The sequence below is a fragment of the Salvelinus fontinalis genome, chromosome 1 (assembly GCF_029448725.1).
Source record: "Salvelinus fontinalis isolate EN_2023a chromosome 1, ASM2944872v1, whole genome shotgun sequence".
In the NCBI taxonomy this organism is placed as follows: domain Eukaryota; kingdom Metazoa; phylum Chordata; class Actinopteri; order Salmoniformes; family Salmonidae; genus Salvelinus; species Salvelinus fontinalis.
The window spans coordinates 61,888,962-61,914,968 of NC_074665.1; the positions used below are offsets into that span (position 1 = coordinate 61,888,962).

At 44.5% G+C, this 26,007-nt stretch overlaps 1 protein-coding gene across 21 annotated transcripts in view; it reads right to left on the reverse strand.

Moving 5' to 3' along the window:
* The window catches only part of kcnma1a (potassium large conductance calcium-activated channel, subfamily M, alpha member 1a), a 306,999-nt gene that overhangs the window by 17,962 nt on the left and 263,030 nt on the right, over positions 1–26,007 (reverse strand). For 7 of the 21 annotated variants that reach the window (XM_055928857.1, XM_055928776.1, XM_055928749.1 and 4 more), the window contains 6 exons: positions 12,754–12,877; positions 10,121–10,345; positions 9,139–9,331; positions 5,915–6,028; positions 4,282–4,365; positions 2,495–2,625 (listed from right to left, as the gene is read on the reverse strand). In XM_055928857.1, the coding sequence (XP_055784832.1) occupies positions 2,495–2,625; positions 4,282–4,365; positions 5,915–6,028; positions 9,139–9,331; positions 10,121–10,345; positions 12,754–12,877 (871 nt within the window). Of the gene's footprint in view, positions 1–2,494; positions 2,626–4,281; positions 4,366–5,914; positions 6,029–9,138; positions 9,332–10,120; positions 10,442–11,088; positions 11,114–12,739; positions 12,881–26,007 lie in introns of all 21 variants that reach the window. The other 14 variants (XM_055928766.1, XM_055928813.1, XM_055928803.1 and 11 more) reach the window with 4 other exon arrangements.

Consider the following 26,007-nt stretch of genomic DNA (forward strand, 5'->3'; position numbering starts at 1 on the left):
TATCATAATAAAAATGTCCTACCTTGAGCTGTTCTTCCATCAGTATCTTGGGCAAAGGATCCTTTCTTGGGAGAAATCGTCTTTTGGTGGAAAGCTGTCCTCTTGCCATGTGGAAATGTCAACTGCGTTCGGGATGAACTGAAAAGCGTGCCCAACTTTTCACATCGTTGCAAAAATAAATGTCCCAAAATCGCACTAAACGGATATAAATTGCTATAAAACGCTTTAAATTAACTACCTTATGATGTTTTTAACTCCTATAACGAGTGAAAAGATGACCGGAGAAATATAACAGGCTAAACTAACGCTTGGAACAGGAGCGGGTCGGTGTCCAGCACGCGCGTTACGCAGCTCCAAAAGAATGACTAGCTTCAGGGTTTTTTCATTTGTAGGGCCTGTGAACGAGCAATCGACCCCGTTGGAATCGTCATCACGTAAAGGCATCCAGGGGAAGACGTAAGAAGTGTCCGTATAGTCATAGCAACGACAGTGCCCTTTTAAATGACTTCAGAAGAGTGGCCAACATTTCTCAAATCTGACTCCATGTCAGGGAAATTGCTGTAGAATGGGCTCTGTTCCACTTAGAGACAAAATTTCAACTCCTATAGAAACTATAGACTGTTTTCTATCCAATAATAATAATAATATGCATATTGTACGATCAAGGATTTTGTGGGAAGCCGTTTAAAAAATTAGCCAAATTAGCATAAGTAGTCTAAACAGCGCCCCCATCCCCAACAGGTTAACAATGTCATCGTATTTCCAGGCTGCTATAGTGCAATTTAAGTGAAATTGTCATTAGCCGCTGTTAAAAATTACCGTGTTTATCACAACTTTTGGGCACCACTATGGCAGAGGGCGGCTTGATAACGTTAATAACAATGGTACTTTGTAGGGCAGTTGGTAGAGCATGGCACTTGCAACACCAAGGTAGTGGGTTCAATTTCCGAGACCACCCATAAGTAAACCGAATATGACTGTAAGTCACGCCCTGAGTGGCAGCTCTTCTCCCCAGGCTCCTGACAGCTCTGTGGAGATCCATGATGGATGAGCGCTGTCCATTATGCACCCTCACCTCTGACCACAGCCAGTGTGTGTGTGAGGGCTACTCTGCTCTACTCTAACCTCACTCATGATGTAACAAGCTGGAATTAAGGCATCACAGCACCAGAGAGGAGTAGCGATGGTCGGAACGAAGTCACAAGATAATACTTTTTCCGTATATTGTCTTCAGGAAAAGGGCTGACATTGTTGGAAGATGAAAGTGTTTTGAAGGCCCACCTTGCGTGTCATATGTGCCATTAGAGGGAATCTCAGCACACCTGTTAATTGAAATGCATTCCAGGTGACTAGCTCGTAAAGCCGGTTGAGAGAATGCCAAGAGTGTGAAAAGCTGTCATCAAGGCAACGGGTGGCTACTTTGAAGAATCTCAAATATACAATATATTTTGATTTGTTTAACACTTTTACTCCATGATTCCATATGTGTTATTTCATAGTTTTGATGTACTCACTATTATTCTACAATGTAGAAAATAGTAAAATAAAGAAAAATCCTTGAATGTATAGGTGTGTCCAAACTTTTGACTGGTACTGTACCTTGTTAAAAGATCTAATAAGCCCCTTGAAAGTTCGTTTTGTGACACTTTATATGAGGAGTGGTGGCAACAACCTCCATTTTGATGTCAGTGGAGCTGGCAGCGCTGTCTGATCAATGTGGCATTTAATTTACCAACTTCTGCCTACTCCGTATTGCTACCGCGCTGAGCAGATCTTATGATGCTACCACATCCTTTAAGTCTACCCCTTTATTCTGTGTGTGTGTGTGTGTGTGTGTGTGTGTGTGTGTGTGTGTGTGTGTGTGTGTGTGTGTGTGTGTGTGTGTGTGTGTGTGTGTGTGTGTGTGTGTGTGTGTGTGTGTGTGTGTGTGTGTGTGTGTGTGTGTGTGTGTGTGTGTGTGTGTGTGTGTGTGAGCATCTGTGTGCGCCTGCGTGCGTGTAACCAGCATTAGAGACAGCAGACATGGGTGCAGGTGAGTAGACATTACCAAGTATACACTACTGAGTTTACAGTCCTTAGTATACAGTACTTAGTTAAGTATGCACGTCTTATAGTAAACCCACTATATGTGTATTGTCCTGTGGCCGCTGTCATCTTGTATGAAAGACTCAAAGCCAATCACTTCAAGCCCTTGACTGCTGCATGTTGCAGCAGTCAACTGTTTCCCTCCTCAAATGCTGCTTCACACTATGGCAATAATAGCCACTAGCCTACCTAAAAAAAAAATAACATTAAAATATGGATTAAATATATATTTAAATATCAATAAAATAGACTTCAATTTTACAAAAAGGTCTCCTGGTGACTTCTACCCCGTACATGAGAGACATTTAGTATGATGTTAGATTAAATAGAGGATAAAGAGGATAAATGATCTAGTGCATACTAAGAACTGTGTAAACTGAGTAGCTTATACTTAGTATTGTCTACTCACTGCACTCATGAGAGAGTCCAGCACGCTGACAGCGAAGGCGGTTCCGCAGGCGAAGGGCTGTGTCAGGTACAGCTCTGTGTCCGGGTCATCATCATCATCTTGGTCCAGGAACTGAACATTGGAGTCGTTCACTGAGAGGGGGGAGACCCAAAACACAGTCAGAGAGAGAGAGAGGGCAAGGAGGACACAGCACAGCATGCCAAACACACACCCACACACACACACCTGAGGACCAGAGAAGTAGAGAATCGCTGGGTGACTTAGCTAGGGCACTTTTGTGTTGGTGAACTGTGAAGCGTTGTTCGATTTTAGAGTGTTTTTGTGACCCATTGAGTCAATATAAACCAATATTCCTAGTTGGAATTCAGTGTTAATGTTCCTAGTCAACACCCAGTCTTAGGCCCTGACCGGAACAGAATCATTCACTATATTAGAGGAAGACACTTACGGGTACTTCTATGACTCAAGGGCATATATTCTCACAGGTCTCAGGTCTGGAGGTATAGAATAGATAGTGGTGTTTGAACCAAAGCGTTATGGATTTGGCATTCATGGTAGATGCACAGTACATTCCGTCATGAACAAACCATTTCTGTAATTGCATTCAGGACATGGATTTTACCTAGTTGTGCGAAACACCTCAATCCACCATATTGTGATTTTTATATTCAAGATGATATTGTTCAGGTGAGAAGATCATGCACGTAATGTAACATGCATTTTAAAGCTTCATTGATATCTCAGATAAGAAAATGTGTGGTCACATCGTCACCTATTGAGATATTGAGGTAATTACCTTTTCCTGAAAGTCAAATGATTATTTAAAACAACAATAATAACATAGAGCTGTGGGGTAAATTCACATAGCCACAGCCTGCTTTTAAAGATCAAAGTAATACGACATTCTGAAATTGTTTATGATGAAAAAAGTTCAAATCATAACATGGCCAGGGTAGAAAAATATCTTTCTATACTGTGTAGAATATTGCTAACCAGAGGAAATGAACACAAGATGAAACCATATAAAAACAAACTTATTTTCAACCATTCGTAAAGATGACTTTCCCTAGTAGAACTGTCTGGTCTTTATTTAACCTCAGATGAAAGGGTTCTCTTTCTAGCGCCAGTGGACAAGAGCCTGCGATCCAACTGCATTTGATAAGAGGCTTCACACAACACAAGGCTTTCTTTGACTCCTTCAAAAAAAAGAAGCAACAACCCCAAAAATAAATAAAAATAAACATCATAAAGGGAAGGATTGATCTATAGTTTTTGAAATATGATTTCTTCCCAGGCTTCCTCTGTGCTGCAGAGGAACAGACATGTCAGTCAACCAGACAAGGGGGCTGATGATGCAAACGGGCCCAGGCCAAAGAGACTGAACCGGGAGGTGATGGGGTGTTGAGGGAGGGGTTGGGGTCGGGAGTGGGGTGTGGGGTGTGTGCTATGAAAACAGCCACAAGGACAGACCGAGCAATGATCAAAGTGCCGGAACGATGCTCTGAAAAAAACGAAACGGAAAAAAATAAAAACACCACGGGAAAAAATCATTAAATAAAAGGCCAAAACAAGACAGTCCATTTTTCAACCAGAAACCGAGAATTAAAAATAAAAAATGTGTTCAAAGTGAAGCCATGGGAGCAGCCAGCGAGGACCTCGGCTGCAGCCAGATACATCAAGACAAGATGATAGAGATAGAGAGATAGATAGAGAGAGCGAGAGGGGGGGGGGAGAGAACAAAAGAACGAAAGATCGGACGGCAGCGAGCGGACAAAAGCCTGGCTTACCCAGCTCAGTTATCATTTGTATGTTGATTCCACAGTTTTTTTCCTGACTGAATGAAACCAAAGGCAGTATTTTGCCAGGTTTAGCTAATGACAGTAAGACGTGTGGAGAGCAGAGGGGGGAGAGATAGGGTCGTTATTGGAACAGCTTCAAAGAGAAGAGAAAAAGAAAGGCAGTTCTGTCTGAGACCACGCATCATGTCAACCACAGGATTAGACACTGACTGTATGTAAAGGTAGCCATGGTTGTCCATGACATGCAACTACGGCACCAGAGATTAAAGTACATAGCCCAGATGCGACTGAACCATACCACTAAAACACAAATTGCCAATTTGTACAGCTTTTAAGACACCAAAGGGATTTACAATGTTGTATACATAAACCAACTTTATGTGACTCCATCAAATTGATCTTGCAATTCAGCCAGCTTCTTAACATTTTCCATTAGACTTGCGTCTTGACTATGGTGCTGTAAACTGACAACATTGACACTACAATTATAGTGTATAGTTCCAGACTGATGTTCCCCACTTTACTATCTTCCTACTCTCAGAGAGGAGGATGTCAATGTTAGTGATGCTGGTACTAATAACCAGGGCCTGACACTATATGTGGGGGTAGAATTATTCTAAATCAAACATAGCTGAAAGTATTCCAAATCAAAACGGACCTGTGGAATTCATTCATATCCAACCAAATACTGCAAGATAAACCTGAATAGCTACACTTGTTTTGTTGATTACATATGTAGTACTCAAGAGTTTGAAGAAAGAGAGGTGAGAAAACATTCATGCTGCTTCATGTCCCTGTTTCTCTCCCTGTCTCTATCGGTGCCTCCACCATCTCTTAGCCTCCTCACGCCTCAATGCTTTCTAATTGGGTCAGAGGGGAGAGATAGAGACAGAGTGGCCGGTCTCTAGTGCTTTATTCAGGGGTGATAGAGTGGCTCTAGTGGCCCTGGTCTCTGGTGCTTTAAAAACCCTCAGAGATGTGAAACTTTCATGAGTCCCCTGGACCACATGGAATACTAGAGAACACAGCCAGCGCCATTGTTATTATTAAATGCACCCATTTTGCTACTGTGGCACTTTTTAGCTTTCTCTCGCACTCTCTTTTTACTCTCCCTCTCCATCAGGCTGTTAATGGACAAATGGGACCTGCAGGAAGTGAGAGTGTTCTGACTTCATAACGAGACATCTCAGTTAGAACGTACACAGAGAGTGACATTTGAAATGACAACAAATGCTCAGTTTTGTATCTAAATCCATACAAATCTCAGCCAAAGTCACTAATCGTTAATCTTTATCATCAACATATCGCTAGAATTAGTCTTTAGAAAATAAAGAGTTCGGCCAACTAACCGCCACATTGGCATCAAACGTTCCACAACAAAAACATTCAAAGTGTTCAAAGTGTTGGGGTTGGAGTGTTGGAGCCAACATGGCGGTCCTGAAGATTCTAAATCTCTAAGTGAGTTGGCCAAACTCTGTGTACAATGTCACAATATTTTCCCAACAGGCAAATGACATCACAACAACCAGAAAGTGGTTGAAATGACATCATTGTTTCAACGTGTTTTACCCGCTGGGATCTATCAGTAGTAAATGGTCAGTTGGTCAGTTGTGTGTCTCACCTAGTTCAGTGATGATGGGGATGTTGGCGCCGGTGGTGACGGAGGCCTGGCGTACTAAACCATGTACTGGACTGCTGTCTGGAGATGACCGGTCCATTCCAGGAGGCGTGAAACCTACACAGAGCACACAGAAGGATGCACACAAAACCATTGAAACTAACAGCAAGAGCTAGATACCCACAAAACAAGATGTACCGAAACCTACATCACACAGAAAAAGCTATATTTGTACACAAACTGACACAAAACCACGATATATTCCATTGTTGAAAGCGATGGCACAGAGAAACAACAATACAGACGGATACAAGACAATGAGATGTAATATTACAACACAGAGAGAAATACACCAAACCATGAGATATCACACTGATATCACTTCACAAATCACATACCTCAGCTTCGGTGATTGAAAAGGTTATATGTAATTTTGTTCAAAAAAAACTGTAAACTATAATCGAAAAAAACAAAGTATGTTGATTGACCATACACAGTCTGTCAAATACCACTATAACTTAGTAACACTAGACTATTCAGTAAAAGCTGCTGGGCTTACTGACTGAGATGGGCTCTTTGTATTGTTCAGAAGTGCAGATTGAAAGATGTGTAGACAGGGACGGGGAAAATGAAGCAGGCGTTTCCTAAAAATGTCAATATGGATATTGTGCTTTTAGTGGTCAGCTGAGAGACACATTTAGCATTCGCATCCTTCCATCAACCTGCCTGCCTTCCATACATTTTATATGTGCTTCATTTTGTTACCATAAAATTGGCGAAGTGGATCCTGAAAACCTTTTATCGGGAAAATAACTGTGCGATTTTCGTCCATGAAATACAAGAGGCGAGTGATGGGTATGAATTCACATGACTTCACATTTTTGCATTTCCTCAAAGTGACACAAACGCCTTAAATCAGTAATGCTTGATACATAATGCATGACCTGTGTTGTGACATCCATCATTTAGTGCTGACTGAAGCAAAACGCCACCTCATAGTTCTACAGCACAGCAACGACAAAACAACGCACGATGGGAATATATTCAGGTCACAAAGTTTTATAACAAATGTTAGACATTGGAGAATAGTTGGGAGGATGGAGGGGTGGGGAGGGGGGGCTGTTGTACAGTACAGAGCTTCTCACCCTCCTCACTACAGAGGACAGCACCAACAGTTCAGCATTCATCACAAACTAGAGGCTAAACTGAATTATCTACACTCTTGTTATGTCAATTACTGAAACTGGGGATAGGCACGGTTTGTAGCAGTCAGAGACTGGATGATCACTCAGAGTATGCTTCATTTTGTTGACATCTATAAAATGTTACATTTATATCTCCTGAGAATGACAACTGGGTTTTGGATATTGCCTCTAAAAAAACATTATTCTTACATGATCACAGTAAACAACAAGTCAAATATACAGTATCCAATTGTGAAAGTACTAACAATGGATAAAGTGAATACATCTGAAAATGTGATTTTCCAACAGAGAGGGCAATGCGTCAAAATCAGTTTGGCTACAAGTGACCAAAAGTTAGATGGAGAAAACTGGAGAGTTCTACACAAATCATTGACTATCAGTCAGATTGTATATCGGAGTGGATTCATTATAATGTCTTCACTGCATTTGGCATGTACTTTTCTAGACTTCTAATACTGACAAACAAGAGGGAAATAGATTTTCTCACAAAACAAAATTGTTTTACGGCTTCCATACCATACAGGAGCAAATGCATCCGTGTGGGCTATAGACCCCCCCACACCCCTCAGCCCCCAGGCACAACTTAGCTCTGCGGTCTACAGACTACATCGTACCGTAGACCGCAGCCATGTGAACGTCTCCCTAGCGATACAACTATTTACTTATTCATGTGCACCTTCTTGCTTTAAATTTCACACCCCGCATATTGTCAGGGAGGAAGGAATCCACAAAGCTATACACTGTGATATATTACACCTGTGCGTGTGTGCGTGCGTGTGTGCATGTGGGCTCTTAAACTGCAATATGTATCAGTGGAATGGATACAGACGATGTAAGACAAACTCATTGATAACAATAGGCTTCATCAATCGACCGCTGTGACAGACCTTTGGTTCCCAACCTTTTTCGGTCACTGTACCACCAACTGAATTTTGCTCTGCCCGGAGTACCCCTGAAGTATCCCTTCGTGTATTTTTACCAGTAAGCCTATGACATCATGAGTCTTATCAAGTACCCCCCTGTGGTTAGGCCAAGTACCCCCAGGGGTTATTGTACCCTTGTTGGTAACCACTGGTGTAGGCCCTCCATGTCTGTGAATACTGCTCCCGTGAGCAACAGAGACCTCCGATTTAGTCTGCTCATTGTGAGACAGCACATCACTCACTCAGACCAGGATAAATAATAGCATTTTCCTACATCATGTGGAAGTGCTTGGCATATTACGCATAAGTTCGTTGGTCTATCTATGCGTAAGATTCAGTCCCTCCATTATTTTCTGATCGTAATTTTTGTTGCCTTCTCAACAATCCCCCGCCTATTATGCGATGGTTTGCAAAATTGACCAATCGCTGTGCTATTACCACATAAAACAATCACCACACAAAAAAAAAGAGGGCTTGCAATTGTAACCAATCACCGCACTGTTACCTCATAAAATGGTTCAGTGAAGCCACACGTCAACACATTTTTTCCCCCAACATAGTATTTTCCTGACAAATTGGGACACAATAATTAAAAATCGACATACAAAATGTCAGAATTGCAGCAGCAAAATCAAGCATTTCTGCCTGCAAATATGACAAAAACACACTGCAGGATCCTGGAGGGACTGATTAGTAAATGAATGGAGGAGGTGGAGGATGGACTGCCATGAAAAACAGCTGAAGAAGGCTGTCTGGTGATTAGTACTGGCTGGTTAAACATGATGACACCTGATGGGATATGAGGCTTATCTGTTTGTCTGAATGCATCAACAATCTGTTCCACTCAGTCTGCCAGACAGACAGACACGATAACAACAGTCATGTGGTTTCACATCATTAAAGGATATTATTTATGAGGTTGAACACCACTTCCATTTTATTTACCGTGTTTATTTACCATTCTTAAAAAAATAACTGATTTAAGTGGTAAAACTATCCTCTTCCCTCATCTCCTCTCCTCCTCTCTTACCCTCAACCCTGCAGCCAGAACAGAACAGTGCAGAACAGTATTGTATCTTGTAGGCCAGTCAGTCCTTACCTTGGGAGTTAGCCTGCAAGAGCCCGATGCTGTCGTCAAACTGCATAGACTTGATGTTGAGCGACGCCAGAATGCATTCCTTATCCTGCAGCGAGGCGTCGTCGATATTGTTCTGATTGGCCGACAGTATCACGCACATGTCGCAGAGGTTGATGTTGACAGCCCTTAAATCTGCACGACTTAATGGCGTACCCTTCAGGCGCGGTGAAGAAAAGAGACGGACAGAGAGAAGAGAGAAGAAGGGGGAGAGAAACTAATTAGAGACTAAGTGATGGGTGCTTTGGGAGATTAGATAACAAGTATTGTAGTTTTAGCGGCAGTGACATTCAGCTGATCTAACTGGGCACTGGGGAATCAGAGACGTGGACTAATCTAAAGGGTAGTGGGCGCTGAAGGCTAACAGCCTTGGTTTCTTAGGGCTCTCTGATACTCAGTCAAGGAAGCATTAATAAGCTCTAAAGTAGGCAGCCATGCCAGACTTTCACATCTGAGATGGCCAAGGAAGGGCAGCTGCAGTGTATTTTAACTCCGTATGAATAGACAGGATTCGCTGCTGTGAATTGATGGAAGATTGAATTCAGGAACCGGTTGTGGAATTGACAAGAACAGCCACAACAACCACGACAAATCACAAACAAATCCACAAAGGAAATACTATATCACTAGGTAATGCTATGCTGCCATTACTGCTTTATCACTGCTTACAGTCATTTTACCCTTCACCTTAGATTTTTTTCATTCAGACAGTGCGAGGCAACAAAGGGAAGAGATCTCATAAGTCAACTGAGATAAGAAAATACAAGTAAACAGTCTCAAAATAACAACGGTATAGCTGGGTTTGGTATTGAATCCTGGAGCGTTGTTACACTGGTCTACTCACAGATAGAACTGATCGTGATGGCATTCTATGGTATTGTAAGTACATTATGTTGTCAGTTGTATAACTTTGGCTTGTAACCGTACACATTACAGTGGTACTCACAGGTAGTATGGAGACCTTGGGGAAGTTGTGTAGGGTTTCCCACTCTCTCCTCAGGTACTCCAGCGAGCCCACAAACACTATGGGCTTCAGCTCGTGATAATGGAAGTTGCTGGCTCTCAAAGGCATCACCAAGTTTCGCAGCCCCACTAGAGCGGACGTGACATCTCCAAATATACAGACCACTACATGGCCGCTCAACACCGTCATGGATGCCTCACTCCGGGTCTGAGTAGGGAGAGAGAGAGGGGAGAGAGGGGGAGAGAGAAAGAGTGAGAGGAGGGAGAGAGACATGGAGACAAAGAGAATATTGGGGCACGAGAGAATGAGAGAATAATGGGACGAGAGAGGGATTGAGAGAAACAAGAAAGAAAGAAAGAAAGAAAGAAAAGAAAGAAAGAAAGAAAGAAAGAAAGAAAGAAAGAAAAAGAAAGAAAAGGAGATAGAGGACAAACGCTTGGCAGTCAGAAAACAGAGGCAGAGTGCGGATGAGAAACCCTGCAGCCCCACCCTTTGCGGTGTTAGGCTCAAGGTGAACCCGGTACAGCTCAATGCAGTTCATACACTAAATGGTCAAGGAGTAAGGTGTATAAAACTGCTTTTCAAAGCCATGCTTGTGGTGGTTTTATACTATGACCCAGTACATAGAAAACAGTCGACTCACCTTGTAACAACAGAGAGGCATTGAGAGAAATGTGGATATACATTATTAGTATGTGGTTGTTACCGCTATGTGAGGGAAACGGTTTCTTTAGAGCCTACCGTACCTCAACAATGCTTCATTTTTGGCCCAATAGGTGCAAATAATTTCCAACTCCATTAGAATATTTATCATACTACACAGCTAAAAACAGTGGAAACGCATACCGTATCAGTCAAAGGTTTGGACACACCTACACATTCAAGGGTTGTCCTTTATTTGTACTATTTTCTACATTGTAGAATAATATTGAAGACACAAAACTATGAAATAACACATATGGAATCATGTAGTAACTTAATGCAATCAGTTGTGTTGTGACTGTAGGGGTGGTATACAGAAGATGGTCTTTTACCAAATAGGGCTAAGTCCATATTATTGCAAGAACAGCTCAAATAGGCAAAGAGAAATGACAGTCCATCATTACTAAGACATGAAGGTCAGTCAATCCGGAAAATGTCAAGAACTTTGAAAGTTTCTTCAAGTGCAGTCGCAAAAACCATCAGGCGCTATGATGAAACTGGCTCTCATGACCGCCACAGGAAAGGAAGAACCAAAGTTACCTCTGCTGCAGAGGATAAGTTCATTAGAGTTAACTGCACCTCCAAATAAATGCTTCACAGAGTTCAAGTAACAGACATCTCAATATCAACTGTTCATAGGAGACTGCGTGAATCAGGTCTTCATGGTCGAATTGCTGAAAAGAAACCACTACTAAAGGACACCAATAATAAGAAGAGACTGCTTTGGGCTAAGAAACACAAGCAATGGAGATTTGACATTAGAAATCGGTCCTTTCGTCTGATGACTCCAAATTTGAGATTTTTGGTTCCAACCGCCGTGTCTTTATGAGATGCAGAGTAGGTGAACGGATGATGATTCCCACAGTGAAGCATGGAGGAGGAAGTGTGATGGTGTGGGGGTGCTTTGCTGGTGACACTGTCAGTGATTTATTTTGAATTCATTATATTTAGAACACTTAACCAGCATGGCTGCCACAGCATTCTGCAGCGATACGCCATCCCATCTGATTTGCGCTTAGTGGTACTATCATTTGTTTTTCAACAGGACAATGACCCAAAACACACTTCCAGGCTGTGTAAGAGCTATTTGACCAAGAAGGAGAGTGATGGAGTGCTGCATTTGGGATGACCGCAGAGTGAAGGAAAAACAGCCAACAAGTGCTCAGCATATGTGGGAACTCCTTCAAGACCGTTAGAAAAGCAATCCTCATGAAGCTGGTTGAGAGAATGCCAAGAGTGTGCAAAGCTGTCATCAAGGCAAAGGGTGGCTACTTTGAAGAATCTAAAATAGATTTTGATTTGTTTAACACTTTTTTGGTTACTACATGATTCCATGTGTTATTTCATAGTTTTGATGTCTTCACTATTATTCTACAATGTGGAAAATAGTACAAATAAAGATAAACCATTGAATGAGTAGGTGTGTCAAAACTTTTGACTGGTACTGTACATAAAAAGTTTAAGATCATCAAACTGTACAACTGAAAGTCATCTTCGGAGTCACACGTCCTGTAGGACAATACCTACCATATCTGTTGATGGGTAGGTACTGTATCCCTGTACAGGATGTTACTAACTGTGGTTAAACTCAGGTAACTCTACAGTAGGGTTGTCATGATACCAGTATCACGATACTATGATGCTCGATTATCCATGGCAAGAACGAAAACACAAGGCAGTCTAAACTCTTTAAAAACCTGCTTTTGTTCAAATAGTGTGTGCTATAGCTTGGAAAATAAACACATGTAACTGTGGGTGACAATATAATGCTGTTTGTTTTTTGTTCTCAACATTAGGATTGTTTTCCTCAAGAAATGAAGTCTGCTTCACGTTTTGTTTGCTTGCCATGCTACTTGCGAGTATTGCAATACTGGTGTCATGAAAACACTACAGGGAGACAGAAAACCACTCACCAGGATGACCTTCTCAATCTCTTTAGATGGGCACCAGTGAAACATTCCTGTGGAGTCATACTGCTTCACATTCATGTCCATGTTCTCCATCTGCTCGTTCCCAGGGATTAGTAGAGGGTCATGCCTGCTGAGGGGACACAACAGTATGAGCTCACCATGGTAAACATCATTTATATATATATATATATTTTTTTTTTTACCTTTATTTAACTAGACAAGTCAGTTAAGAACAAATTCTTATTTACAATGACGGCCAACCCCGAACGACGCTAGGCCAATTCTGCGCCGCTCTATGGGACTCCCAATCACGGCCGGATGTGATACAGCCTGGATTCAAACCAGGGACTGTAGTGACGCCTCTTGCACTGAGATGCAGTGCCTTAGACCACTGCGCCACTCGGGAGCCCAGTTGATGGTATTTGGTTTATATGTGTTGTATTATTACCTAGTTTTGGTTGAAACCTCAAACTACCACCCACTATCACTTTCTGCTCAAATCCAAGATGACACAGCTACCCAGTCATCAGAGCTGCTGAGGGATATTGGTAGCAGCATTGGTAGCAGCGTTGGGGAGAGAGGAAGGCTTAAGTTTCCACTGTGTCACCTGCTGAGCAATTAACCAAAATGTATGTTACTTTTTAACCAATGTTCTGTCAACGAATTGACTGAACATTGGTTCAATTATTTGAATTCGATTTCGTTCAGTTTTTTTTCTGTGAGCTCTATGTGCACATTGCACAGTTTCTCTAGAGATAATTTAGATCCAGACTGAACTGTGCGATGTAATAGGGAGTTGTGGTTTCCATCAGGCCAATATTCTATATGGTTTAGCGCATAAAACATGGTAATTAACTACAATGACCATAATCCATTGTGAATCTACTTGGTCTGGTCTGTGTTTCCTTTAATCCTGTTACAGAAAAGACAGAAGAATGCTCTATCGTGAGAGGATATAGAGAGCAGCTGTTGCTTCACGTGGTGTCTCAACCTGAAAATACATGATCTATGTGAAACGACCTCAAAAAGCACAAATCGCTCAGCATTAGTCACCGCTGACAAAGCTGACTGAGAGGCATTAGAATGGAGCGTCAATTACCGGCTTTTAGCTCCATCTTGCTCACTCACGACGCAGCGCAACCAACAGTAAAATCTCTAACAGGACCGCACTTTAAATATTTCAGGAATTTGCCCAATCACATTTTGCGTTCCCAACTGATGTACATGAATGATTCATCAGCAGCGTGTCACCTTCAAACTGGCTGATGCACAGTGACGGGCCACTGAGTTTTATCAGGTGTAATGTTAACACTGACCATGGAAGAGTGGGGGGGGGTCCCGTCACTTTGGTAATATTAGTTCCACTGTGTTTGCACTCATTCTATAAGACATGATCTGGGATGTCCTCTGAAAGGGTTTCTAGGACAGAGAAATGGCAAGCGAAGCTCCTTCTCTGAATGCGATAGCACGGACCCATTCTGACTGAATATAAAAGGGAGGATTTTGAATTGGTGTATAGGCATTTTTATTTTCTCCCGGCACCAACACACCTGATTCCACTAATCAATGGCTTGGTGACCTAGGCTACTTACAGTAATTAAATCACCCGTGTTAGTGCTGGGATAGAACAAAAATGTGCACCCCATGGGGGTCTCCCAGGACTGGATTGAGAAACACTGGGTCAGAGAGTGTAGCTGTGAGCTGATAGCCAGGGGCCAGACTACAAAGGCTTCTGTCTGTCTAGTGTCTACCAGGGGGCTACAGGGAAATAGCTCTCTCTCTGTCAGTATCACCTCAAAAACCCTTACATGTTCACAAAGCCATCGTCTGCAATAGTTCTTGTAAAGCACACAAGAACAAGTTAGAACACTAAGGATGTCCCGATAACGCAAAAATTATTGTTAACTGTATATATAAAAAAAACTGGCAAATATTTCCTATGTGGTTGTCAGAATACTTTTTATGAATTCAAAAGCAGGGTAGGAAATAGCGTCTTACATTATTTGGGCCATTCCACCAATTGTTTTATTTCACCTAATTTGAACATTCTGTCATGAAGAGCAAATGTTCAACTTAATAAAAGCCGTTCAGTTTTCCACCAGAAAAACACCAGAAAATGTGCACAAAAAAAGAGTACAACCAGCTCACCTGCTTTAACACTGAGTTTGTTTCAATGCTTCTGTTCAAAATAAAAAATACTTAAAAATAAATAGTTTCACCATATTACAACAACAATAATTCAGTTCACGCAACAGGGTTGACCTTAAATTTAGGGACAGATGTAAATGAATCACTAATAACAATAAATAATAAACTTCATAAATGACGTTGTCAAAGCTACAAAATAACTAGGGCTTCATAATGATGGTAAAAACTATGGAGAAATGTTTGGGTTAAGTGGGTTAAAATCTTCCTAGAAGTCACAGAGGGTGCACGAAGGGACATGACAAAATGTTGAATTTTGGAACTTAATCAAATCTTTACTCATATAAAAATCGGATTTATTGAATGTTATGTGTCAAAATTAAAGGGCATTAATTTAATATAACATGCTTTTAAAATAAAAAATGAAATGCACAATTTCTACTTAAAATATCAAAGAGACGCAAAAACAAAATCCCTATTTCGTGGAACGACTCATATTTTGCTTCTTTATGAGAGTAACATTGGCATAAAGTGTGAGAAAACAGCACATCTCCTCAATCACACTCTCTCTGTTCATTACACTGCAAGAAATATCACATGAAAGATGTGTCAATTAGTTCCCTCCATCTCTCTCTCATTTTCTCCCTCAGGCTCTCATTCTCTCCCTCACCCTCTCATTCTTTCCCTCAATCTCTCATTCCTTCCCCCACTCTCTCCCTCTCCCTCCTCTCTCCCCCTCCTTCTCTCTCCCTCACTCTCCCTCACTCCCTCACTCTCCCTCACTCCCTCACTCTCCCTCACTCCCTCACTCTCCCTCACTCCCTCACTCTCCCTCACTCCCTCACTCTCCCTCATTCCCTCACTCTCCCTCATTCCCTCACTCTCCCTCATTCCCTCACTCTCCCTCATTCCCTCACTCTCCCTCATTCCCTCACTCTCCCTCATTCCCTCACTCTCCCTCATTCCCTCACTCTCCCTCATTCCCTCACTCTCCCTCATTCCCTCACTCCCTCCCTCTCCCTCCTCTCTCTATTTCTCTCCCTCACTCACTCCCCCCTCTCTCCCCCATTCACTTCATCCTATCTCCCTCCCTCCCTCCACTCTCCCACCTTCTCTCTCTCCCCCTCACTTCCTCATTCTCTCCCCCTCACTCCTCTCTCTCTCCCTCCCCTCCCTCCCTTCTGTCACTCCCGTCACTCCCTCCCCCTCTCCCCCTCACTCACTCACTCCCTCCCTCACTTACTCCTCTATCCCTCCTCTCACTCACTCACTCACTCCCACCATCCTTCTCTCTCTCACTCACTCACTCACTCACTCACACCATCCTTCTCTCTCCCCCTCCCTCATTCCCTCCTCTCTCTTCCTCACACACATAATTACCAAGACGGCGTAGCAGTGTAGACGTCCTGTCGTGTCCCGTGTCCCTTGTATATATCTTTTTACATCTTTTTCTTCGCATATCTTTTAAAAATACTTTCTTAAACCTCAACTTCTAAATACTCTCCTGCAACCCGCCTCACCCAATGTGGCGTGGATCTGCTTTTTTTCTAAAGTATTTCTATTTACTTCTGATCTGGAATCCATCTACTGAAGATAGCCAGCTAACTGCCTACCAGCTATCAGTTAGCAAACCATTGCTAGCGGTCATCAGCTAACCTTTAGCTCGGAAAGCTCTCGCTAGTTCGAACAACGTGACTAAAACCAGAGCATAACGGACCTATTTCTCTCCATATCCCCGGATTCCTACCGCAAACTCTGAACATTTTCATCTGGATCTTCGCAACTAGCTAACCACAATCCGGGGTGACCACTCCTGGCTAGCGTTTCCATCCCGGAGCAGGCACCGGAGCAGGCACCAATTAGCCTGAAGCTAATTGGCTAGGGCTCCTGTGCTACCACTGAAGCCAACTCCTGGGCTACAAGACCCGGACCCATTTACTGCCGGTACGGAGCACGGAACCCCGCCTATCCTCTACGACTGGAATACCGACATAATCTGCCCGGGGACTCCAAAAGGCCCCTCAGGCGTGACGCCCGCTGAAGGCCCATTCTGCTAACCTACTAGGCCTGTTAGCTACCTGGAACCCTACTAATTCCACGACTGGTCTATCGACGTCACCGCACGAAGAGGCAAAAACAGACTTCCCCCCCATCGCGACGTCCCCCAAAGGCTAACTTGCCTGCCCCGGTCTGCTAACTGCTAGCTTATCTTGCAGCTAGCGCAGCTAGGAAGCTAGCACCAGTTAGCAAACACAATTCTACAATTCACAACCTCTCTTTCGCCATCGCCATCCGGCTTGGATTCTCTGTCGACACGACCACGTCTGGTTTGCAGACGTGCCCTTAACCGGTGCCCCCAACCGGCCTCCGTCTGAGCAGACCCCCTCCGTCTGAGCAGACCACCCCCCCGGGCTACTAACTTTAAACGCGTGCTAGCTTAGTGGAGGCCTCACTACTCCATCTACGGCTGCCACCTGGACACTATGATCACTTGGCTACATAGCTGATGCCTGCTTGACTGTCCATTAATTCACGGTACTCCATTCTGTTTATTTGTGTTTTATCTGTCGGCTCTGTGCCTTAACTCAGGATCTGTGTGTAGTTAATCCGACCCTCTCTGCCCAGTCGTCGCCATTTTTACCTTCTGTTGCTGTGTTAGCTGACTAGCTGCTGTTATTTCACCTGCTGTTTTAGCTAGCTCTCCCAATCATGACGTGCAATCACTTTATGCCTTATTGTATGTCTCTCTCTAATATCAATATGCCTTACATACTGTTGTTCAGGCTAGTTATCATTGTTTTGGTTTGCAATGGACCCCGTAGTTCCACTCTCCGTACCTCTGATACCTCCTTTGTCCCACCCCCCACACATGCGGTGACCTCACCCATTGAGACCAGCATGTCCAGAGATACAACCTCTCTTATCATCACCCAGTGCCTGGGCTTGCCTCCGCTGTACCCGTGCCCCACCATACCCTGGTCTGCACATTATGCCCAGAATCTATTCTACCACGCCCATAAATCTGCTCCTTTTATTCCTTGTCCCCAACGCTCTAGGCGACCAGTTTTGATAGCCTTTAGCTGCACCCTCATTCTACTACTCCTCTGTTCCTCGGGTGATGTGGAGGTAAACCCAGGCCCTGCATGTCCCCAGTCACCCTCATTTGTTGACTTCTGCGATCGAAAAAGCCTTGGCCTCATGCATGTCAACATCAGAAGCCTCCTCCCCAAGTTTGCCTTACTCACCGCTTTAGCACACTCTGCCAACCCTGATGTCCTTGCCGTGTCTGAATCCTGGCTTAGGAAGGCCACCAAAAACTCTGAGATTTCCATACCCAACTATAACACTTTCCGTCAAGATAGAACTGCCAAAGGGGGAGGAGTTGCAATCTACTGCAGAGATAGCCTGCAAAGTTCTGTCATACTTTCCAAGTCTATGCCCAAACAGTTCGAACTTCTAATTTTAAAAATTAATCTCTCCAGAAATAAGTCTCTCACTGTTGCCGCCTGCTACCGACCCCCCTCAGCTCCCAGCTGTGCCCTGGACACCATCTGTGAATTGATCGCTCCCCATCTAGCTTCAGAGTTTGTTCTGTTAGGTGACCTAAACTGGGATATGCTTAACACCCCGGCAGTCCTACAATCTAAGCTTGATGCCCTCAATCTCACACAAATCATCAAGGAACCCACCAGGTACAACCCTAAATCCGTAAACATGGGCACCCTAATAGACATTATCCTGACCAACTTGCCCTCCAAATACACCTCTGCTGTCTTCAATCAAGATCTCAGCGATCACTGCCTCATTGCCTGTATCCGCCACGGGTCCACGGTCAAACGACCACCCCTCATCACTGTCAAACGCTCCCTGAAACACTTCTGCGAGCAGGCCTTTCTAATCGACCTGGCCCGGGTACCCTGGAAGGATATTGACCTCATCCCGTCAGTTGAGGATGCCTGGTCATTCTTTAAAAGTTACTTCCTCACCATATTAGACAAGCATGCTCCGTTCAAAAAATGCAGAACCAAGAACAGATATAGCCCTTGGTTCACTCCAGACCTGACTGCCCTCGACCAGCACAAAAACATCCTGTGGCGAACTGCAATAGCATCGAAGAGCCCCCGTGATATGCAACTGTTCAGGGAAGTCAGGAACCAATACACGCAGTCAGTCAGGAAAGCAAAGGCCAGCTTTTTCAAGCAGAAATTTGCATCCTGTAGCTCTAACTCCAAAAAGTTCTGGGATACTGTAAAGTCCATGGAAAACAAGAGCACCTCCTCCCAGCTGCCCACTGCACTGAGGCTAGATAACACGGTCACCACTGATAAGTCCGTGATAATCGAAAACTTCAACAAACATTTCTCAATGGCTGGCCATGCCTTCCACCTGGCGACTCCAACCTTGGCCAACAGCCCCGCCCCCCCCGCTGCTACTCGCCCAAGCCTCCCCAGCTTCTCCTTTACCCATATCCAGATAGCAGATGTTCTGAAAGAGCTGGAAAACCTGGACCCATACAAATCAGCTGGGCTTGACAATCTGGGCCCCCTATTTCTGAAACTGTCCGCTGCCATTGTCGCACCCCCTATTACCAGCCTGTTCAACCTCTCCTTCGTATCATCTGAGATCCCCAAGGATTGGAAAGCTGCCGCTGTCATCCCCCTCTTCAAAGGGGGAGACACCCTGGACCCAAACTGTTACAGACCTATATCCATCCTGCCCTGCCTAGCTAAGGTCTTCGAAAGCCAAGTCAACAAACAGATCACTGACCATCTCGAATCCCACCGTACCTTCTCCGCTGTGCAATCCGGTTTCCGAGCCGGTCACGGGTGCACCTCAGCCACGCTCAAGGTACTAAACGATATCATAACCGCCATCGATAAAAGACATTACTGTGCAGCCGTCTTCATCGACCTGGCCAAGGCTTTCGACTCTGTCAATCACCATATTCTTATCGGCAGACTCAATAGCCTCGGTTTTTCTAATGACTGCCTTGCCTGGTTCACCAACTACTTTGCAGACAGAGTTCAGTGTGTCAAATCGGAGGGCATGTTGTCCGGTCCTCTGGCAGTCTCTATGGGGGTACCACAGGGTTCAATTCTCGGGCCGACTCTTTTCTCTGTATACATCAATGATGTTGCTCTTGCTGCGGGCGATTCCCTGATCCACCTCTACGCAGACGACACCATTCTGTATACTTCCGGCCCTTCCCTGGACACTGTGCTATCTAACCTCCAAACGAGCTTCAATGCCATACAACACTCCTTCCGTGGCCTCCAACTGCTCTTAAACGCTAGTAAAACCAAATGCATGCTTTTCAACCGTTCGATGCCTGCACCCGCACGCCCGACTAGCATCACCACCCTGGACGGTTCCGACCTAGAATATGTGGACATCTATAAGTACCTAGGTGTCTGGCTAGACTGCAAACTCTCCTTCCAGACTCATATCAAACATCTCCAATCCAAAATCAAATCTAGAGTCGGCTTTCTATTCCGGAACAAAGCCTCCTTCACTCACGACGCCAAACTTACCCTAGTAAAACTGACTATCCTACCGATCCTCGACTTCGGCGATGTCATCTACAAAATAGCCTCCAATACTCTACTCAGCAAACTGGATGCAGTTTATCACAGTGCCATCCGTTTTGTTACTAAAGCACCTTATACGACCCACCACTGCGACCTGTATGCCCTAGTCGGCTGGCCCTCGCTACATGTTCGTCGTCAGACCCACTGGCTCCAGGTCATCTACAAGGCTATGCTAGGCAAAGTGCCGCATTATCTCAGTTCACTGGTCACGATGGCTACACCCACCCGTAGCACGCGCTCCAGCAGGTGTATCTCACTGATCATCCCTAAAGCCAAAACCTCATTTGGACGCCTTTCCTTCCAGTTCTCTGCTGCCTGCGACTGGAACGAATTGCAAAAATCTCTGAAGTTGGAGACTTTTATCTCCCTCAACAACTTTAAAAATCTGCTATCCGAGCAGCTAACCGATCGCTGCAGCTGTACATAGTCCATCTGTAAACTACCCACCCAATTTACCTACCTCACCCCCATACTGCTTTTATTTATTTTACTTTTCTGCACTTTTGCACACCAGTATCTCTTCTTGCACATGATCATCTGATGATTTATCACTCCAGTGTTAATCTGCTAAATTGTAATTATTCGATTTATTGCCTACCTCATGCCTTTTGCACACATTGTATATAGATTCTCTTTTTTCTACCATGTTATTGACTTGTCTATTGTTTACTCCATGTGTAACTCTGTGTTGTTGTCTGTTCACACTGCTATGCTTTATCTTGGCCAGGTCGCAGTTGCAAATGAGAACTTGTTCTCAACTAGCCTACCTGGTTAAATAAAGGTGAAATAAAAAAATAAAAAAAATAAAACACCCGCCTCCTCTCTTCCCTTTCCTCCTTCTCTCCCTCTCCTTTCTCCTCTCCCTCCCTCCCTCCTCTCTCCCTCCCTCTCTCCCCCTCACGTCCTCCTTTTCTCCCCCTCCCTATCTCCCCCTCACTCCCTCCTTTTCTCCCCCTCACTCCCTCCTTCTCACCCCTCACTCCCTCCTTCTCACCCCCTCACTCCCTCCTTCTCTCCCTCACTCCCTCCCTCTCTCCCCCTCACGTCCTCCTTTTCTCCCCCTCCCTCCCTCCTTCTCACCCCCTCACTCCCTCCTTCTCTCCCTCACTCCCTCCCTCTCTCCCCCTCACGTCCTCCTTTTCTCCCCCTCCCTATCTCCCCCTCACTCCCTCCTTTTCTCCCCCTCACTCCCTCCTTCTCACCCCCTCACTCCCTCCTTCTCACCCCCTCACTCCCTCCTTCTCTCCCTCACTCCCTCCTCTCCCTCACTCCTCTCCCACCTCTCTCGATCCCTCCTCTCTCCTCTCCCTCCCACCTCCTCTATCTCTCTCTCCTCTCCCTACCTCCCCACCCTCCCTCCCTCCCCCTCACGTCTTCCCTCCCTCCCCCTCACGTCCTCCTTCTCTCCCCCTCACCCCCTCCCTCTCTCCCCCTCACTCCCTCCTCTCCCTCACTCCCTCCCTCACTCCCTCCTCTCCCTCACTCCCTCCTCTCCCTCACTCCCTCCTATCTCCTCTCCCTCCCACCTCCTCTATCTCTCTCTGCTCTCCCTCCCCCTCTCTCTCTCTCTGCTCTCCCTCCCCCTCTCTCTCTCCTCTCCCTCCTCCTTTCTGTCACTCCCTCCTCCTTTCTGTCACTCCCTCCTCCTTTCTGTCACTCCCTCCTCCTTTCTGTCACTCCCTCCTCCTTTCTGTCACTCCCTCCTCCTTTCTGTCACTCCCTCCTCCTTTCTGTCACTCCCTCCTCCTTTCTGTCACTCCCTCCTCCTTTCTGTCACTCCCTCCTCCTTTCTGTCTCTCCCTCCTCCTTTCTGTCTCTCCCTCCTCCTTTCTGTCTCTCCCTCCTCCTTTCTGTCTCTCCCTCCTCCTTTCTGTCTCTCCCTCCTCCTTTCTGTCTCTCCCTCCTCCTTTCTGTCTCTCCCTCCCTCCATCGCTCTCTGTCTGTATGGAGATGGATTAAATCAGTTGGTGCAGGTGTTAATAACTCTGACAACATTTAGTGCTTTTACACCCGGGCTGAATATTTCATTCTGAGCCGCGTGTTGCACCACTCACTCTCCATGAGCCCCTGTCACTTCAATCTGGGCACGTGGGGGATGACTGGTGCAGGCAGGCAGGCACCTCCTCCTCCACTAACTTAGACAGCTATCTTTCACACAACTGTCAGCGGTGTGACTGCCTGCCTGTGTCTGTCTGTCTTCCTGTTTGTCAAGAGCCCTGTAACCCTCCTCTTGCCTCACCTCGTTTCCTCTCATCTCCCTCCTCTCCTATTTCCTTTCCTCCTCTCTCTTTCTCTTCTCCCCTCCTCTCCTCTACTCGCTGTTCTCTGCCCTACCCTAGAATCAACCAGGGTGAACTGGACGGTAACAGACATGACATTTGCGTCCGCCACACCCCACCAGAGTATATACGAGTGGCTAACGTGTGTCCTGACTGTACCCCAATTAGATGTGTCTCGTGACCCATCAAAAAGGTCTGTGAGAATGGTGTTATTTCCTGTCCAGGAGCACGGTTGGCGAGGAATGTGTGCGACGCCGAACACAGCTCGTTAGCTCAATGACACGTCTGATTGGCTGATAGGGAAATGACTTTATATTTGCATAGGATGAGCCTCCAGACTAACGTTTTCACATATCAGATATCTATCCAGTGCTGTGTCGGGGGTAGCTTTCCTTCTTGTACTGTATCAGTTTACAATAAAGTGTGTGTGTAAGATGCTATGGATATCTGATATAGTATCTTACAATACAAAAACTTTTTTGTAGAATATTAATATTAAATTGGCTGGATAATGACCAGTGTAAATGTACTGTACATTGCATCATAGTGCCCTCTGTAATTATTGGGACAGTGAAGCATTTTTTCTTATTTTGGCTCTATAGTCTTGGGGGTATGACATTTGTCTGTCTAACTTTTTCACTCATCATTGTTCAATTTCATTCAGGATTATCTGTAATCATGGTAGCATCCACATTACTGTACAAGTGTTTAGAAACTTATTGTATTTCTATTTACAACAAAAAAATGACTCCAAAATGACAATACATTAGTTACCATTCATTTCTATTGGGCACAAAATAATCTGAAACACAACCAAAACAAACGGCAAATGAAATGCATCCAACGATTTGGAGAGTCACAAGCTTGATGTAGTCATTCCATGCTAGGAATACGTGACCAAATACTAAATGTTTTACTACTTTAATACAGTGAATTTGCCCCAATACTTTTGGTCCCCAAAAATGGAGGGACTATTTACAAAAAGTGCTGTAATATCTAAACGGTTCACCCGATATGGATGAAAATACCCTCAAATTAAAGCTGACAATCTGCACTTTAACCTCATAGTCATTGTTTGATTTGAAATCTAAATGTTTGGAGTATAGAAACAAAAGAGGAAAAAATGCTTTATTGTCCCAATAATTACAGAGGGCACTGTATTTGCATTTAATTGCCTTCTCTAAAGAAAAGGCCTGACTGTACAGTAGCCTAGGCAATAAGAGACAGCCCATATCAGAAGAGAAATTGCCCTCTCTCTCTCTCCCTCAGTGTATATTTCAAACAGAGTTGAGTTATTCCAGTGCATCGTTCGGCAGTCGCTAGCTTGGGATGTGTACTCCCCCAATCCCTCTCCAGCAGGCTATGAAGGCAGCCTCTCGCTTTGAAAATTCTACCCATCATGCAAACTGACAAAGGCATGATTTTCAAAAACCCACAGCCAATCTGTTGATCATTATTTATTTACAAAGGCCTTCAGGCAGCAAGTCCTGTAAAAACCAGACTTGATATGGTATACGCTCTCTGGGTCTCTCACTAGCTCGCTCTCTTTTATTCCCCTCCTTGCTTGTAGAGTAAAGTGTCCCTAAGGCTACCTCAAACAATCACTTTTCATTGCACATAAAATCCAACTTGTAAAGCTTATTTAATATATATGGTATCATATATTGACAGGGGCTGGGGGGAGGGGAGGGGGCTGGGGAGGTGGGCGTTGTGGTCGGCGCTGGGTAATTTGATGTTTTGCTGAGGGCTATGACTTGAAAAAGCCTACACCTAGAACAGAGGACCTGTCATCCGCAGCACCCAAGAGCCAGCAGAATACAGAAGCAGCCCTAAAGCAGAGACAACTTTGACACCGCTTTGAAGCGTTTTTAAAACCAAGTAAATAACTCCCAAGAATTATTATCACTGTAAGATCAAAGCGGAGATGCATATATTACATGGCAAACGGGGACCATCTCCTCAGCAGAGAGAACGAGAGAAGGTTTATTGCTTTAAGTTAGGAAACAAAAACTAAGAGCCATATAAACTAGCAGTTAGCTGGAAGCGTGCCAATTTCTCTTTCGTTTGTATCAGTTTCCTTTTTTTAAATCCCCCAAGGTCGACGTCCGCGCCTCCGCTGAAATCTTATTAGCATCATTAAAAAATCCCCATCAAAATCTGTCGGTTTAAGCGAGAGATGTCGACCTTCAGCATCTGAGGTGAAAGGTGGCAGGGTGGAGCGGTGTTTGCCAGACCATGAGAAATCATGAAAATAGGTCTTCTCATGAAAGCGTCTGTAGCGTCCGAACGGTTTGGCCTACAAACTAGTATGACCCCTCTATGGAAAGACAAGACTCTCACGGTCACGTACATGTTTTGCTCCAGAACGCCCACAAGCCTCACAAGGCTAGTCTGAATGTAGCCGGGTACCAGTTTAAAAAATGTATGTAAATACAGTGCATTCGGAAAGTATTCAGACCCCTTGACTTTTTCCACATTTTGTTACAGCCTTACTCTAAAATTGATTAAAAAATATTTAACCATAAGTAATCTACACACAATACCCCATAATGACATGCGAAAACAGGTTTTTAGAAATGTTTGCAAATGTATAAAAATGTATTTACATAAGTATTCAGACCCTTTGCTATGAGACATGAAATTGAGCTCAGGTGCATCCTGTTTTCTTTGATCATCCTTGAGATGTTTCTACAACTTGATTGGAGTCCACCTTTGGTAAATTCAATTGATTGGACATGATTTGGAAAGGCACACACCTGTCTATATAAGGTCCCACAGTTGACACTGCATGTCATTGTAAAAACCAAGCCATGAGGTCAAAGGAATTGTCCGTAGAGCTCCGAGACAGGATTGTGTCGAGGCACAGATCTGGGGAAGGGAACTAAAACATTTCTGCAGCATTGAAGGTCCCCAAGAACAAAGTGGTCTCCATCATTCTTAAAATGGAAGAAGTTTGGGACCACCAAGACTCTTCCTAGAGCTGTCCGCCCTGCCAAACTTAGCAATCGGGGAAAAAGGGCCTTGGTCAGGGAGGTGACCAAGAACCCGATGGTCACTCTGACAGAGCTCTAAAGTTCCTCTGTGGAGATGGGACAGACTTCCAGAAGCCCAACCATCACTGCAGCACTCCACCACTCAGGCCTTCATGGTAGAGTGGCCAGACGGAAGTCACTCCTCAGTAAAAGGCTCATGGACAGCCCACTTGGAGTTTGCCAAAAGGACTCTTTAGATTCTCTGGTCTGACC